This window comes from Atractosteus spatula (genome assembly GCF_055471065.1).
Source record: "Atractosteus spatula isolate fAtrSpa1 chromosome 10 unlocalized genomic scaffold, fAtrSpa1.hap1 SUPER_10_unloc_3, whole genome shotgun sequence".
Lineage (NCBI taxonomy): Eukaryota > Metazoa > Chordata > Actinopteri > Semionotiformes > Lepisosteidae > Atractosteus > Atractosteus spatula.
This window is the reverse complement of record NW_028296623.1, coordinates 183768-201835: the sequence shown is the minus strand read 5'-3', so window position 1 is coordinate 201835 and position 18068 is coordinate 183768. Positions and strand designations below refer to the sequence as shown.

General features: G+C 41.4%; 1 protein-coding gene across 1 annotated transcript; it reads left to right on the top strand.

The window, feature by feature from the left end:
- The first annotated feature begins 2614 nt into the window (after window positions 1–2614).
- LOC148812186 (scavenger receptor cysteine-rich type 1 protein M130-like) lies at window positions 2615–15850 on the top strand. Its single transcript, XM_088908642.1, has 6 exons — window positions 2615–2672; window positions 7993–8307; window positions 11317–11631; window positions 11999–12316; window positions 13817–14131; window positions 15603–15850. Exons 1-6 carry the CDS (start codon window positions 2615–2617, stop codon window positions 15848–15850), a joined length of 1569 nt encoding a protein of 522 aa, XP_088764768.1.
- The last annotated feature ends 2218 nt before the right edge of the window (window positions 15851–18068 follow it).

The following is an 18068-nucleotide window of genomic DNA, read 5'->3' as shown; positions in this document are numbered from 1 at the left end:
AACATCAGCTATCACTCAGGAAGTGAAAGTGCATGAACAATTGGAGGTATCAAGTGATATCATGAAAGGAAGACATGAAAAGAAATATTGGCACAAAAGTTTCCCAGATATCATCAGTGATTTCAGGGCTTTATTTTACATTAGCATTTTAGAAAAAAATCTAGGAAGCTAGTTGTCTTTCAGTGTGTACTGGTGTTGTAAGATGACCAGAGGAAGGGTCATCCAGGACAGGTATTTCAGGAACGATCTGCTCACTATACTTGACTTAGACCTGACCAAGATGGCCGCTAAGAGAAGTCAGCTGACCCGCAGATGGAAAGAGCCCAGTTCACAGAGTGGAGATCCAGGAGCTTTGCTCTGTCTCTAAGAGGCTGTGAGGAAGGAGAAAAGGGGAAGATGTGACCTGAGTCCAGGCTGTTCTGTCTGATATTATTCATGTAGCAGCACTGATTGTCTGAATATACTCTGGTCCTGGATTGTCAGGATGGAGATGAGCTTCTGTCTGTTCAGGAAGGAGGAGTTTGGGTAAAGTACTGAGGGACTCAGAGCTCTGTGTGTGTCTGAGCTGTGAATCTGACTGAGAGGAGATAAAGATTTTTTTTTCTGCCTCTGGGAAGTCTTTTCCTTTGCCAAGCAATGTTTCATCCCCTTCAGATACTCTGCACAGACTGTCAGAGGGAGAGGAGAGGAGAGAGAGAGATGGACAGATAAGAGCACACACAGCGAGAGAGACTGGATGGGGGAGAGAGGAGAAAGAGCAGGAAGACAGTGCAGGTGTTCAACCACATTGTGACCACAGGAGACAGGAGGCTTTTCTCAGCTGCTGAGGAGCTCAGTGCTCATGGCCACTCAGGCTCAGAGGCTCTGGCAGCAGTCAGGTCTGAGAGCTTCTCCTCATACTGACACTAGAGCTCTGAGAGTCAGCCTCCATTCTGACAGGAACAGCCCCTCCTGTTCAGCCCTGAGAGACACACTGAGAGAGCTGTGTGGGGAGAAGACCTGTCACCCTGTAGAGCTCTGAACACTGGACTCTCCTGTGTCTCCCTGTGCAGCACTGGAGCTCTGAACACTGGACTCTCCTGTGTCTACCTGTGCAGCACTGGAGCTCTGAATACTGGGCTCCCTGTGTGTCTCTCTGTACAGCTCAGCTCTCAGCTGCCTCATCACACTGACACCCACAGCCTCACAGTACAGCCTGGCTTCCTGTGCTGGAGGAGCTCGGAGGAGCACAAACCACAGACTCACTGCAGAGCCTGACCTGTAGCTCCAGTGAAGCTCTGCTTCAAAGCACCGTTGTATTAACAAGGACTAAACTTTGTTTTTCATAATTTTGTTGCTTTTTCAAATTTGAAACTGACTCCTGCTCTGCGGCTCCTGCTGCTGCAGCTATTATGGTGAAGCTGTAACACAGAACTCTGCTATATTGAACAGGAGGATTTAAATACAGCATAACTACTAATACTACTCCTGCTACCACAATTGCTGCTGCCGCTGATACTACTAATATTTTACTGATGCTCCTACTGCTGCTACTACTACCTATAAGAAAGGTGGAGGAGGTGAGCTGTGTCCTCACTCTCTTCAGCTTGGTGGTGTATCAGTGTATCAGTATCAGTTCAGCTCCACTGTGCTGTTAGAGAGTCTCAGTCATGCAGTCGGCTCCGCACAGAGAGACACTGGGGCCACAGCTGGAGGGGCTGGAACATCTGTGTGGACTGGAGCTGCGCAGGGACAGACTCAGGGTCTGAGGGACTCAACTGGAAGAGCTGCTGTCCAACAGGCTCAGTACATAGGGGGCAATTACTGCTGAGCTTTTCTTTCTTTTTCATTTAAACTATTGATCTCTGATCACAGTCACAGGACAGCCAGTTCTCATTCAGTCCGCCTTGTCTCCGTATTCCTGTGCTGACCTGAATGACCTTACTGCCACCTTGAGCACAGGCTCTCCTCACACTGCCCTTGACCAGGACCAGAAGACATTACTGTCTGGAGACACAACAACTCTGTGACTCACTGCAGGACACCAGTCATTGGACACTGCCTGACACTGACAGCAAGGCACACAGGACCATATTCAGGACACCAGTCACTGGACACTGCCTTACACAGACAGAAAGACAGGACCACATTCTAGACACTTCCTGATACAGACAGCAAGAATTACAGGACCATATATACATAATTGATTATCTTGATACTGATTTAAAAATATAATACTTGTCTACAATTTTTTTTTTAGTTTAATATCTGATCTCTTCCTGCCCCTGCAGCACCTGTAGCCCTGCTGTCTGTATCTGTATCTGTGTTTCCTCCAGTGAGACACAGAGCTGCTCCTGTCTCTCCTCCCGTCCGCACTGCTGGGAATGTCTTCAGGAGAGGAAACAGTGATGTGGCTCTGATATATTTGGAGAAGACTGAAAGGGCCCTGTCTGATTGGCTGTCCTGCCTGTGTGAGAGGTTCCTGCTGTCAGTCTGAAAAGGCAGTGCTGTGTGTGATTGGCGGGGCGGGGGGCTGTGTTGTTACTGGGGGTCCGGGGTGCGGAGCAGCAGCTCAGTTGCCCTGTTGGCTCAGGAGTGAAGACAGGGGTCTCAGCTGCGCTCTGTCCTGATGACAATGGAGAGCTGCCTGTCCATCTTCTCTCTCGCTGTCCTGGTGCTGCACAGCTCAGCCAGTAAGTGACCAGTCTTCTCCTGTCCAGACAGACAGACAACAACTGGAATTAAATTAAGTAAAGTTTTGATGTAAATGGAGCAATAAGTGGGTTGAACAATTTTTAAATGTTAATTTTACATTCAGCTTTGTGGGTATTCATAAAAAATATTAGAACTGTATTTTATCTTGGTCTGTAAGTAAGGAAATATAATTAGGTGTGTCTAAATATAATTAGTTGCTTTTAATTTTTATTGGATTTTATTAAAATATTCTTAAGATTTCTAAACATTATATAATAATAATGTTTTAGATGGAGAGAGCAGAGGCTGGCCATTATCACCCTCTATTGATAATTTGTGAAAACATGAAGTGTATTAAATCTTTAAAAAGTTATTTAACTTACTCGTTACTGTAATAATAAACTTTATATATAAGTGATAATTTGAGTGATATGCTGTGACGTGAAAAAGTCTTCATTTACTCGAAAACAAAAAAAGTGTGAGCAATAAAAAATGTTTCTAGAATAATATCATATTATACAGGATGATTCAGAAATACCCTGGGTTGTTTATTGTTTTATTGTGATCAATTCTGACTCCTCAGTATTGTATTATTACAGACTGGTGCATTAATAGAGATACACGTCTTTTTAAATAGTGAATTATTATTGAGACTGATATTAAATTATTACAGACTGATGTATTAATAGATATACAGTAAATGTGTCGTCACCACCTAAAGTGTTTATGCTAGAGAATTAAGACTGGAGTTTTAATGCTGTCGTTATACTGTATCTTTGGCGTACTCAAACAGTCCAGGTTTCTATCGTTAGGCTGTGTGATATTCAGTTGCTGTGAAAACAAGTAAAAAATGATAGGAAGTCATGAGTGTGAATTCTTCATTTTAAAGGCATACAATTACATTTTGAAAATGTAAAGCATTTTTAGTCATAGGACAATTAGCTCTTGTATTTTTATACTGTGAAAATAAAATTGATATATGTATTACTTGGTTCATAAAGCCCAGGTTTGCTTGTTTTCACATTGAAAAGCACAGGCTGATAAACGTTACATTCATTATTGGTTTATAAGCTATAAAATGAAAAATATTTACAAAATTATAGAAATTCTTAGTATTGTAGGTGTATTATTATTAACTGGGGTCTCATCAGAAACTGAGGTGTAACATTAATAATTTAACAGCTACAAGACATTGTGGCATTACTGGAGGAATTAAAAAATGGTAGTTGTGTTTTGTGTTTATACAGAATTTGTCTATTATTTAACAGCTGAATAATTTAATTTGTGTTTTTAGGTTAGTTATCCAATGACAGGTTTTTTTTTTGTAAATTGTGAAGTTTTAATAAGAATGCTTTATTGTTTTTGACTACATTAGAAATCTGAAATTATTATCAAATGCAATTATATAAGTATGAGTAATACAAATTAAATATTTCATTACATGTTATCATACAAATGCAATATTTAAAAATTAATTCGTAATCACAGGACTCAAGTTTAGATTTTTGAGCAGTTGCTCAGGACAACATCACAATAAATGTATCTGTGTCTATTTGTTAAACCTGTCTAGTATTTTTGAAAAATGTTGTTCTTTAATATGATTTAATCAGATAAGCATGTGTTAAGTTTAGATGTTGGAAGTTAAAGGCTAGAAAATGGGAATATACGCCTCACATACATTTCAGCACAACATGTGAAGCACAGGTCAGCCTCTGACCACTGTAGTGACCACAGGTCCCACTAACACAGTAACACTGGTCCAAGGACTTGGAAGCCACAGAGTAAGTACAGTCATTGTCCAGTATGGTGACAACAGCATCCTGGAACCACTACAGTCATTACAGCCACTGCCCACCGTAGTGAACACAACATGCAGAAGTGCTTTTCTGTTTAATTTAAAACTCAGCTTTATGGGTATTCCTTAAAATTATAATTGATTTTATTCTGGTGCTATAAATAAGGAAACATAATAAACAATTTGCAGTATTAACAAGAACTTCACCTCTACAATTAATCATAATTAATTGTGATTAATTGTATCATCAATTTCCCTACGGGATTAATAAAGTATTATCCATCTATCTATAATATTAATTCAGTTTATATGTTTTTTAAACTATTTTCTATTAATGCTGTATTAATAGTTTTATATGCAGTTATACACTATTACACACAACACAGACTAAGGATAATGTTTTTTAAGTACTAACATATAATTATTATAACTATTAATATTGTAGATATTTAGCAACCTTATCAAAACTGTTGTACAACTTGACAATCCCTTATCTATTACCATAATAATAAAATACCAAATTTTGTTTGTAATTTGGGTCAAGTGCAAGGACTTGTGGAAATTTTCCCATTTGCAAACAAAAAGGAATACAAATGTTTTAACAATAATACAATGTCTTCAAAATATTTACCAGGGGTTGTTTATTTAATTGTGCTCAATTCTGCCCTCTCTAAGGGGTATAACAGACTAGTGTATTAACAGAGATCAGAGTGTTTTTAAACAGTGTTGTATTGGTCTGACTGATATTTTATTTTGCACTCTGATGAATTAATATGTTTTATTAAAGTAATTAATTGATGTGTTATTAAACACTGGAGTATTTTTAGACTAATATTTTAACTGAGATGTGTTATTAAATACTAGAGTATTATTGAGACTCCAGTATTATTACTATTGACACATTTTATATTTACTGTATTATTAAAGTAACATTAATAATAATAACATTATAACATTATGGAAGTGTTATTAAAAAATAGAGTATTTTGAGAGAAGGTGACAATTTTAGTGCAAAGAACTATTACAGACAGGTGATCAGAGATAAAAGTATATTTAAGGCCCGTCTCCGATTAAAAAAATAATATTAGTAACTCGGGCCCTATTGCAGGTGAATGTGCTAATACAAATAGGAGTACTGAAGGTAAATGTATTAAAATATTTTTGATCCATGGTTATTTTTGAGAATGATTACAGTAGTTTTAGATACTATGGTAATTATATTACAGAAGGATCTAACATTATAACATGATTGAGGACAAGACATATAGTTGTGTTTATTTGTTATAACAGTCAAGTTCAGGTAGTAAGTATTTTTATTGCAGTGTGTTGTAGTTTGATGACCTGAATCCATACTGGGTGCTTTTAGACAACAGTGTCCAGTTTCAGTAACAACACAGCAGTCCTGAGGCAAATCTTAGTTTTTTCAACTTTAAACAAAAGTCTGGGATCTGTTCAGACTGAAGTTTTATTTGAGAAATGTGTCTATTATGTTGAAAGAAATGTGTATTTGACCTGGAAGTCCTTCATTTTAAAGTGATAAAGGTTTAATTCTTGTTCCATGTTTATTCTGCATTTGACTGATATTTCACAGCTAAATGAATTGGTGTTTGTAAGTCTTAGATAACTAATGATAGGGATCATTTTTCTTACATCATGGAATTTTAAAAAAGAATGATTAATAAAAATAACCTGTGCACTGTGCTTTTAGAATATATTATTAAATGCAACTATAATTCAATGTGAATTATGGATTAAGATCTTGAGAGGTAAAAGCTAGAACACATTGTTCACATATATATCATGTTATCATAGTAAAAATCATATATGAATAAAAAGTAGTATTACAATGAATTGTAGTATATGATAGAAAAAAATATTTCACACTCCAAACTGAAGGTGATTGAATATTTAATCAAAAAGAACAAATCTAGTTACTGTAAATGTGCCCTGGACAGTAAGTATAAACACTTCACGTACAGACTGGGCTGGGACTGACTCGCGTCAACAGCAACATTCCCTCGAGCGCTCACCCTGATATTCAGACTGGGTCAGGACGTCTTTCAATCAAACCTTCAGTCTTTCAATCAGGCTCCCAGTCACGCTAATCACCTCTCTAATTGAAACTGTTCAGAACACCGAATCTCCATCATAGAGCTAAACCTTTTGAACCTGGCGATCACATTCCTCTCATAGTCAATTTTTACTCTGATATTTTCATATCTCACTGCTCCTGCTCTTCGATCCTGAAATATTTTCTCTGTTTTAATTTTTTCCCTTTTCTGCTCCGACTCGCCAGCCTCTCTTTTCTTTATTTCAGCTGGGAGACAGGCGTCCCTCTTTATTTTTTCTTTCTGCTCACCTTTTTCATTCAGCCCAGCAGCCTGCATTCGATCTGTTACTCCCTGATCATTCAAACTCTGAAAGAGCTCAAAGTCCCGCGCCTGGGTTTCAATTATATCTCCTGCTGCAGATTTTCCAACTTTCTGCAGCATTACACTTCACATATTTCCACACAAGTTGTGAAGCATCCATCTATTAAGAAAAGATTTTATTGATTCTGTTTTGGATTGTATAACTTATTTTCAAAGTAGAATGTTGAAAAGACTTATTAGTGTTTAAATCTCTTACTTGATACAGACATGCGGTCAGTATCCACTGTTAAGTACATGCAGGGCCTGAGACACAGATACACCAGATTTCAGTGATTCAGTCTTCTGGCACCACAGCCACTGTCCATTGTACTGACCACAGCCCCCAGAAACACAGGAACACAGTCATTACAGCTACTGACCACTATACTGACAACAGCTTCCAGAAACACAGGAACACCGTCATTACAGCCACTGTCCACTGTACTGACCACAGCGTCCAGAAACACAGGAACACAGTCATTACAGCTGCTGTCCACTGTACTGACCACAGCTTCTAGAAACTCAGGAACACCATCATTACAACCACTGTCCACTGTACTGACCACAGCTTCCAAAAACTGAGGACCATAGTCATTACAGCCACTGACCACTATACTGACCACGGCTCCAGAAACACAGGAACACACTCATTACACCCACTGTCCACTATACTGACCACGGCTTCTAGAAACACAGGAGCACAGTCATTACAACTACTTTCCACTCTAATGACTACAGCTCCCAGAAACACCGGAGCACAATCATTACAGCCACTGTCCACTGTACTGACCACAGCCCCCAGAAACCCAGGAACACAGTCATTACAGCCACTGACCACTGTGCTGACCACAGCAGAACAGCCCTCTGCAGTCACACAGTGATATGGACAGAGAGATATATAACAGGATCCGGACACAGGTGTGTGGAGGGAGAAGTGAGATGGGTGCTGGTGGACTTCCTGTCACTCCACTGTCTCTTCTTCCCCATGGGAGGGACTAGCCATCCAATCAAACAGGTAAAACAAAATAAAAATTTCAGGTGTGCTTCTAAAATGTCTTAGTATAAAAATATCCTGTAGACATCTTGATAAGTTTTGTTTCTCTCTCTCTGCAGGCAGTGGTAATGTGAGACTGGTGAATGGAGCCAGTCCCTGTGAGGGCACAGTGGAGATATATCATGGTGGAGAGTGGGGAACAGTACTTCACTATGGCTGGGATCTGAATGATGCTACAGTGGTGTGCAGACAGCTGGGCTGTGGATCTGCTGTTTCAGCACCAGGAGGAGCTCACTTTGGACCAGGGTCTGGATCAGTCCTGCTGGGTTATATCTCCTGCAGGGGGTCAGAGTCTGCGCTGAGGGACTGTGGAAACACTGAATGGAAACAGTATGGCTACCCTCATACCTATGATGCTGGAGTGAGGTGTTCAGGTAGGAGACAGACTCTTTCCAGTCTCCATCACTGAGGACAATTAAAACTTCTCCACTGATCTAGAGTCCATCATCATGATCCATCTGTCCATCCTCCCATTCCCACTGCTCCTGTCCTGCTGAGAGCTGAGACAACACTCCTCACTGTCATTGTGTGCCTTTTCTCCTTCTGGATTGTATTTCCTCCAGTGTGTAGAAAACATATTGAAAACTGTCTGAAACCCCCAATCCCACCTGTATGCTTTCTGTTAGGTTTTACTATGGACAAATAATGAGGCCAAAGGAAAGTCTGTAAATGTACAGTATGTGACCGTTAGATCTGTCGTGAACAAATGTATTCTTGGTCTTGATTTTGAAAACTCCAGTTGGTCCTTCTTGAAATTCACCAGCATCATTTTTACTCACAGTTCTGCTGAGTCTCTCTCACTTCTCCCTTTTCTCTATTTAAATTCAGATTCAAAGAGCTGTATTGATCAAAGATTTACAGCATTGACATTGAACATCAGTTGCTCTTCTCTGACATATTTACAAACATTAGAACAACGATCGCATTCTGTGAGATTGAGTGAAACAAATTAGTTACAACAATATCTAAAAACTATAGAATAAAAGCAATATGACTGATATGTATTCTCAAAAGACCTATTACAAAGGAAAGGAGATTTCTCAGCTTCCTGGTTCATTTGGTAGTCAGTATTGATCCAAGGATCTCATCTACTGTTTCTTCAAGAAAGCTGGGATATCTGGGTAACTTGTTCCATATTCCCACAATCCTTTAGCAAAGGGGCCCTCAGTTCTCAGTGTACATATGTAACCTTTTTTAAATATATATGAATACTGTCATGGAAATATAACTATCAAGGAAGCCACAAGAGAGAGTTCTCACCTGAGTAAGGTCTTTATTTCAATATTGCAATATTGGGAGCCCTGCTGCCACTTCGCAAAGTGCAACCAGAGACTCAATTTGTTACAAGCAGTACAGGGTTTTTATAAGACGTTGCACTGTAAAAAAGTTCAGCACTTGGTCCCTTCTAAAACTTCCCCTTTCTCTAAGAGAAAACAGATTACATCATAGAGCGAGAGAAGAAAAACTAGATTTGTTATTCAAAGCTTATCAGTTACTTTCAGCTAATTCTAATGACCCAGACAGCATATATTGTTTTGGTACATTGTCTTCTAAACTAACCTAAACAGTGTACTTTGTTGACAAACTGTTTTCTAAAATTCTGCACGTACTGTAGCACAGCAGTTACATCCTTGAAATATATTATCTAAAAGCACCAATATATTTTTTTCAAAGCTCTCTACATTTTTAAGAATCAATTTACTTATTAGATTTCCACTTCAATACATTCACATTCTTAGAAAATAACTAAACAATCTGATATAAAACTCTGTTTCTGTAGGGAAAAATGTCCCTCTCCCTCTGTTCCATGTCTTCCAGGGGAGCTTGTGTTGAGCTTTCAGAAAATAAAAACACTTTGTAAATCAGTGTCAAACAGCTCTTTGGATAAACACAAATACAGCCTTCATTTCCAAAGTAGTGTTTCGTTATTTACAGAACAATAAAAACAACCCAAGAACATAACCAAAAATGTAGAAGCTAAACTTCTGAATGAGAATCTTCACCTGAAGTAATACAACAGGCAGTTAAGCCGCTCACCAGCTCTGTTGCTCTTTAAAATCTCTCTTAAAAGTGATCAGTCCGTTCGTCTGCTCCCATCTCCTCTGGGTGAACTGCTTCCTGCTTTTAAATCTCACCTTACAGGTGACTGAGGATGGCTGATCATTCTCCATGGATTTGACAGGAATCACAAACTTGTCCTGTCTCCACATGCTCACCCCTTTACAAATCACAAAAGAATATATAGGCACTTTACCTGACTGGTCAGGTACTGTGATCTCTGTTACTGTTTTGATATTCCAGCTCATCGAGGGGTCAGACTGGTCAAGGACAGTGATCTCTGTTACTTTGTTCTGATATTCCAGCTCATCTAGGGGTCAGACTGGTCAGGGACAGTGATCTCTGTTATTGTTTTGATATTCCAGCTCATTGAGGAGTCAGACTGGTCAGGGACTGTGATCTCTGTTATTGTTTTGATATTCCAGCTCATGGAGGGGTCAGACTGGTCAAGGACAGTGATCTCTGTTACTTTGTTCTGATATTCCAGCTCATTGAGGAGTCAGACTGTTTAGGGACTGTGATCTGTTATTGTTTTGATATTCCAGCTCATCGAGGGGTCAGACTGGTCATGGACTGTGATCTCTGTTATTGTTCTGATATTCAAGCTCGTTGAGGGGTCAGACTGGTTAGGGACAGTGATCTCTGTTATTGTTCTGATATTCCAGCTCATCGAGGGGTCAGACTGGTTAGGGACAGTGATCTCTGTTATTGTTTTGATATTCCAGCTCATTGAGGAGTCAGACTGGTCAGGGACTGTGATCTCTGTTATTGTTCTGATATTCCAGCTCATCGAGGGGTCAGACTGGTCAGGGACCGTGATCTCTGTTATTGTTCTGATATTCCAGCTCGTTGAGGGGTCAGACTGGTCAGGGACAGTGATCTCTGTTATTGTTTTGATATTCTAGCTCGTTGAAGAGTCAGACTGGTCAGGGACTGTGATCTCTGTTATTGTTCTGATATTCCAGCTCATTGAGGAGTCAGACTGGTCAGGGACTGTGGTCTCTGTTATTGTTCTGATATTCCAGCTCATCGAGGGGTCAGACTGTTTAGGGACAGTGATCTCTGTTATTGTTTTGATATTCTAGCTCATCGAGGGGTCAGACTGGTTAGGGACAGTGATCTCTGTTATTGTTTTGATATTCCAGCTCATTGAGGAGTCAGACTGGTCAGGGACTGTGATCTCTGTTATTGTTTTGATATTCCAGCTCATTGAGGAGCCAGACTGGTCAGGGACTGTGATCTCTGTTATTGTTTTGATATTCCAGCTCATCGAGGGGTCAGACTGGTCAGGGACAGTGATCTCTGTTATTGTTCTGATATTCCAGCTCACCGAGGGGTCAGACTGGTTGGAGGCAGTGATCTGTGCTCTGGGAGACTGGAAGTGCAGCACGGAGAGACCTGGGGCTCAGTGTGTGACTCTGACTTCGACTGGCAGGACACAGAAGTTGTCTGTCGAGAGCTGTACTGTGGGGTTCCCTCACAGGTGCTGAAGGGGGCTCATTTCGGGAAGGGGGAGGGAGAGGTCTGGACAGAGGAGCTCCAGTGTCAGGGAAGTGAATCTCACCTGTCCTTCTGTCCAAAGTCCTCCACAAAGACACAGAGCTGCACCCATGAGAACGATGTGGGACTGGAGTGTTTTGGTAAGAGGAGAATAATCCATTTCATTTTGTTTTGAATGGAGCTCAAAACTGAAGCTTAGAAGAGAAACAGATGAGTGTTGCTATAGCTCTGTTTCAATGCTGGGGATTGGTGTTTAACACTGAAAATTCAATACGCTGATCTTCTGATCAACAGTAACTTAATTATACCTTAAATTACCACCCTTGCTGATGAATAAAGTATTTCAGATTGAATTGGATTGAACAGTAGCACGTTAGTGAGGTACTTGTAGGACAGTAATTTAAAGCTCAGGATTGTAAGTAAAATGGAAGGTGTGATTGAGGGTTATTGCTGTTGTTGTTGTGTTGTGAAGCTGTGTCTCTGCTCTCTCCCCTGTCCTATCTGCAGGATACACAGAGTTCAGGCTGGTGAATGGCTCAGACTCCTGCTCTGGCCGAGCGGAGTTACAGTGGCTCTTCAGGGACTGGGGAACAGTGTGTGATCTCTACTGGGACCTGAGAGACGCTACTGTTCTCTGTCAGCAGCTGGGCTGTGGGGAGGCTGTAGCAGCGCCAGGACAGGCCTGGTTTGGACAGGGCAGCGGACCAGTATGGGCTGATGTGTTTGAGTGCCGGGGCAATGAGAGCCGTCTCTCACACTGTGCTGTGTCTTCATGGGGGAGAGCAGGGTGCTCTCATGGACAGGACGCAGTAGTCATCTGCTCTGGTGAGAATTGGGTGTTTAAAACACAGTAACACCCCCTCTACTTAAACACAGCAGCACACTATTACAGTAGTGTGTACATCTAATAATAATAATAATTGCTTACACTCATATAGCGTTTTTCTGGACACTCCACTCACCACCACCAATGTGCAGCCCACCTTTTTTCAGCATTTATTTCAGATCATTACACAAATACAGTGAGGACTAAAAATCAGTTTTATATTTATATTCAGATCACTAATGGTTATAAAATGATCTAAAATACAGTATCCAGTAACTAACAACTGTCTCATTTAATTAGTTCTTTATCCCAACAACTAATTCACCAAGAGGCTGAAGAAAAAGCAAGAGTCAGATAGTGAAGATTTATAAATTGTGTTTCTTAGCCCCACACATAGCTGACACTCCGCTGGTGAAACATCACTCCTGTGGACAGAAATGAGAAAAAATATATTCCTTAAATGATGTTATATAATTAATATAATAATTATATTAAATATAATAATTAGAGCCCAATTAAACAGGAGGCTGAAGAAAAAGAGTCAGAAAATCAAGGTTTACAGATGTTACAGCTTATCCCCTCACACAGCTGAAATTCCATCTCTTTTACAGCCTCAAAAATCAACAGAATTTCACCTGGAGCAGGTAAGGAGAGAATGAGGACTGTCTTTATCACATTAGTGCTGTTTTAATTGTAGTTTTATTACTGGTATTAAATTGCTCATCTGACACACAGCTCACACTCTGATTTCTCTCTGTGTGTTTGACAGGTTTCCCGTCTTCAACAGTTCCTTCCTCACTAACACCAGGTATGAACTGGCTCTTGTTCTGTATCTACAGGGCTCTCAGTGTGTTGACATCTCTGTTGCTCAGTTCTATCCTAGACTAAGCTGCAAGGCAGCAGGTGTGTGTGTGCAGTTTGCTCTGTGTCTCACACACACAGTCTGGGTCTTTGGGATCTACAGCAAAACATGTGAAGCTATTGTCTCTGTGCCCAACAGTGGATCACAACAGTAACACATGTGGTATAGTGCTGATGATCAGCACGGAGTCTGTTACAAGTATTGGATATATTAAATTAATCAAAAATCAAGAAACACTGTACTTGTACTGTATCTGTTCAGGTGGGTAGCTCCGTCAGCATGCGTAGGCTGCAAAGGAACAAGTAAAAGGTTTATTTCATGCTGAAAAAAAAGAAGAAAGAAAACACAACGTTTCGGCCATGGAGCCTTACCTTACCAGGTAAGGTACCTGGTATCTTACCAGGTAACATACCTTGTCTTACCAGACACCTTACCTTACCAGACACCTGAAGAAGGCTCCACTTGTTCCTTTGTACTGTATCTGCTGTGCTTGTGCTTGTACTGTATCTGCAGTCCCCAGTGGCAAGAGGTGATGTTCAACTTCTAACAGTAGACCGTCTCTACCTAGAGGTCATCATTGTGATATCTTAGTACTGCACTGACTTCTGACCTCTGACCTCTAATTCTCTGCTCCTAGGCCAGCTGTCCATCAGGCTGGTTGGAGCAGGAGGCGACTGTGCAGGGAGGCTGGAGGTTTATCACAGTGGCTCCTGGGGGACAGTCTGCGATGACTCCTGGGACCTGGCAGACTCTCAGGTGGTGTGCAGGCAGCTCCAGTGTGGGGCGGCCCTCAGTGCCCCAGTGCCAGCCTCCTTGAGCCACGGGACTGGACCCATCTGGCTGGACGAGGTGGGCTGTCTGGGGAATGAGTTGTCCCTGGGGGAGTGTCCCTCAGCATGGTGGGGACAGCACGACTGTGGACACAAGGAGGACGTGAGAATCCTGTGTTCAGGTAGGGGAGCTAACTACAATTATTCTACAGTTACAAGGATCCAGATTCTTTAATCCCACATTGTTAGTGTCTTGATTGTTTTAACAAGCTGGATTCAGGATTTTAAAACGAACATCTGTATTTCAGACACATTTGTCACCACTCACTCACATTGTTTTGCAGTAAACAGATAAAGAAATTCTGGCACTGAAGCTGCCAGCTTCAGAAACTCCCCTCCACCAGCAACTTGAATATGTTGTGTGGACAGCTCATAATTTCTGTCCTCTATGATGTCTAGGACTCAATCTGTAAACTTCCCCATCAATGTGACCTGTGGTCTTTTATCCTCAAATGTTTAATCTTTATTTGATCCAGGAGTTTTCTTCTCTTTGTGTTGAATGTGAAGCCAATCTGCAAGTTCTCCCTTCACAGCGCTGACTCAGTCACCCTGACTTGATGTTTTGCAACATTTAATTAAGCTTACAGTCACTTAATTGTTCCACATCGTTTCTCATCTCAGATAGGGCTCCATGTGTGCTGTTGAGGTGCTGAAATCAACATGAATACATATGTCTGTCACCTTTATGTCAGCTGTGTGATTGTACAGCTGTCATTGCATGAATCCTGAATTACTGGAAGTACACAGCAACTGGGACTGTTTATTGGTCACATTGTTTGCCTGTTGTTTCTTACCAGTTCAGAATGAAACTCAGGATTTGTTTCCTTTGACTTTCCCTGATGTCTTGGCAGATCACACTCTACTGAGACTGTCTGCAGGCTGTTCAGGACAAGCAGAGGTTTACTATAACGGCACCTGGGGCAGTGTGTGTCAGAATGGCATGACTGACTCCACAGCTGCAGTGATCTGTAAACAGCTGGGCCGTGGAGACAAGGGCACCGTCAGAGAGACAAACTCCAGGCTGAGCCCGGATCCCAAATGGCTGGACTTTGTCTCCTGTCGCAAACACGACTCCACCCTGTGGCGGTGTCCCTCCCCCGCCTGGGGTCAGAATGATTGTGAAGACCGGGAAGTGGCTGAGATCACCTGCTCAGGTACAGAGTGAAGAGTGATGCTCTCTTCCTCTTGAGCAGCTCTACAGTGATTGTCTCGTCATGAGCTTTCAACAGAATTCTTAGCAATGTATATCCAAACAAGTATAAAAATAAAGGAAATACTATTGTTGTTCTTCACTATTTTCTGTGAGTTTGATTTTGTATATGATCATTAATCTTTGAAGGTCCTAGAAAAGAAGCTGACAGAAGCACTCCAGCCCCTCAGGAAGAGCAGCCTCAGCTGTACTGCCCAGGTGAGTTCAGTGTGTAAAACAATCAGAGAACTGCAGCCCTGAACTGAGGAACAGTAACCATACAGCTCTCTTCTAGAGCCACTCAATACCTCACTGATCTCTACTACAGTCACTCAGTAACTTCTCTGCTCTCTTCTAGAGTCACAGAGCTGAGGATGCTCAGTAACCTCACTGTTCTCTTTCAGTCCCGCTGGCTCTGCGCCTGGTTGGAGGCACTAACTGCTCTGGCCGGGTGGAGCTGCAGTATGAGGGCTCCAGGGGGACAATCTGTGACGACTCCTGGGACCTGCAGGATGCCCAGGTGGTCTGCAGACAGCTGGGCTGTGGGGATGCAGTGAGTGCAGCAATAGAGGCCTCATTCGGACCAGGGAGTGGCGCCATCTGGCTGGACGAGGTGAACTTCACCTGTGGGACTGCTGTCACTCTGGACTGAATCAGAGTGACTGTCGGCACAAGGAGGATGCAGGGGTTACCTGTACAGGTGAGGGGAGTCTTAGCACTGTAGGTGAACAAGGTAGCAGATTGATGGAGAAGATACACTGAAGTTACACATATTCTATAACTGTTTAATATCTAATTGAACCAGCTAGGATCATCAGTCATAAAACTAGGATGTTGTGTAGCTCTGTGTGTGTGAACAACACTACTCTTCAATTCAGAACCTGACTTCTTTCATCTCTGCAATCTTACGTTTTACCTCAAGAAATAAATATATTTTTTATCAGCTCCACTGTAGATTCAACTTGCTGTAAAACCAAAGGCAAAATATTGACAGTTCTCGTATCTCTTTCACAGGTCTTTCAGAGACAACAGCCAGTCCAACAACAGCTACAGGTGAACAGAAATCCTTCTTGTCATTGATAACTCCCGTCTTTCTGTCTCTTCAAATTCCCAGTGTAGCTGTAGTGTCTCCTCTCCTCTCTCAGTGTGAATATCAGTGTCTTTTCAGATTCTCAGTATAGCTGTAATGTCTCCTTTCCTCTCTCAGTGTGAAGATTAGTCTCTTCAGATTCCCAGTGTAGCTGTAGTGTCTTCTCTCATCTCTCAGTGATTTTCTGACAGTGTTGATGTAGCATCCTTTACAATTCTTTGTTGAGATGGGTTAACCCTGAGGACCTAACACCTCCTGATGGGAAACTCAGGGACTTTAATGTGTTAAAGCCTGTATGAGCCCAACAGCACAACTTGTCATCCCTGTTCATCTCCTGCCTCCTTCTCCCTCAGGCAGCACCAGGACACCACTAACAGGGCCAGCACCACGAAGAGCAGAGCCCCCAGCAGCAGGAGGGCCAGGGGTGAGACGGACAGACCTCCCAGCGGCTGTGTCTGGGTGAACACACAGTAATGCAGTGAAGTTGAATACTCATCCAATCTTTGGGGATTCAGATCTCCTGCAGGCACAAAGAAATAGTTGCAGGCTTGTTGCTGTCCAATCCGCGCTCTCTGGCTCCGTGCCAGGCTGTGCTGTGCAGCTTGCGACGGTGCGCTGCTGATGCTCACTGACCCGCTAGTTAGTTTTGGCTGAAACTAGCAAGAGTTTGTGCACAGGAGAAAAGATGACTGTGGGTCCCAGCAGGTCAGGAAGAGGACCGCGGATTGGACAGCAACAAGCCTGCAACTGCTTCTTTGTGCCCAGAGATTGGATGAGTATTCAACTTACTGCATTACTGCTCGAGAATTCAATTGTTATCCCAACCAGTTGATATCAATTTAATTCCTAAGAGTTATGTACTTGTTTTGAGTATCTAGTGTAGAAGTTGTGACCAAGTTCATTTACGAAATGGTCTAAATGAATGATATACTGAACGTATGTCCTCTTGATATAGGTAACTCTTCGTAACTGAATGAATATATATCTTTTGTATTCTGATAACCCTCACGATAAGATCTGTTAGGTTTATATGCATATTTTATGTATTAATAAATGTATCCTCGTGTATTAGTACCTGTGTGTGTGCGTTGTTTGAGTTATATCGCATGGTTGGATTCTAAAGCCATCAAAAGAATCAATTTTGTGATTTACTGCTACAATTAATAATTGTCCCAGTAAATGCCCAAACCCCTACAGAACTGGTGCCTCGTGAGAGCACACTACATTTCTTTCGTTTGTTTTTATAGTTGTTAGAGCACTACAGGGATTTACCTAGGTTCCTGGAAGACTTCTCGTTTTGTGGTAGTTTTCGGGTTACAATTTTTTTTCTATTGATAGGACCCTACGCTATACTGTGGGACTAGTTTACTTTAGTTCTTACATTCTACCTGAAATTACCTCAAAAACTAAAACTCTTTTTTTCTATATTTAACTACAGTTGCTTTCCAGACACCACAACTATTCACGGTGAATCTTATGAATGCACGCCTTTATGAATAATAGTATTATTTATTATTGACTTTAATGAATATCTTTATTCGTAGCTGTATTACAGGTAATGCATGTACAGCCTGAGAAAAAGTTTGATGAAAGGTGTCGCTCTATACTACTGACGTTTTAGCCTTCTCTCAGCTTTTTAAAGACTGTCATAAATGAGATGTAATCAATTTACTCAAGAAGTAATAAATTTCAGTTTGAAGTCTGTTTCTGTTGATTCAGAGACTCCCTCTCTGAAGAAGTTTGCCGTCACCCTGCAAGGGAAAAGAGCCATCAATCACCG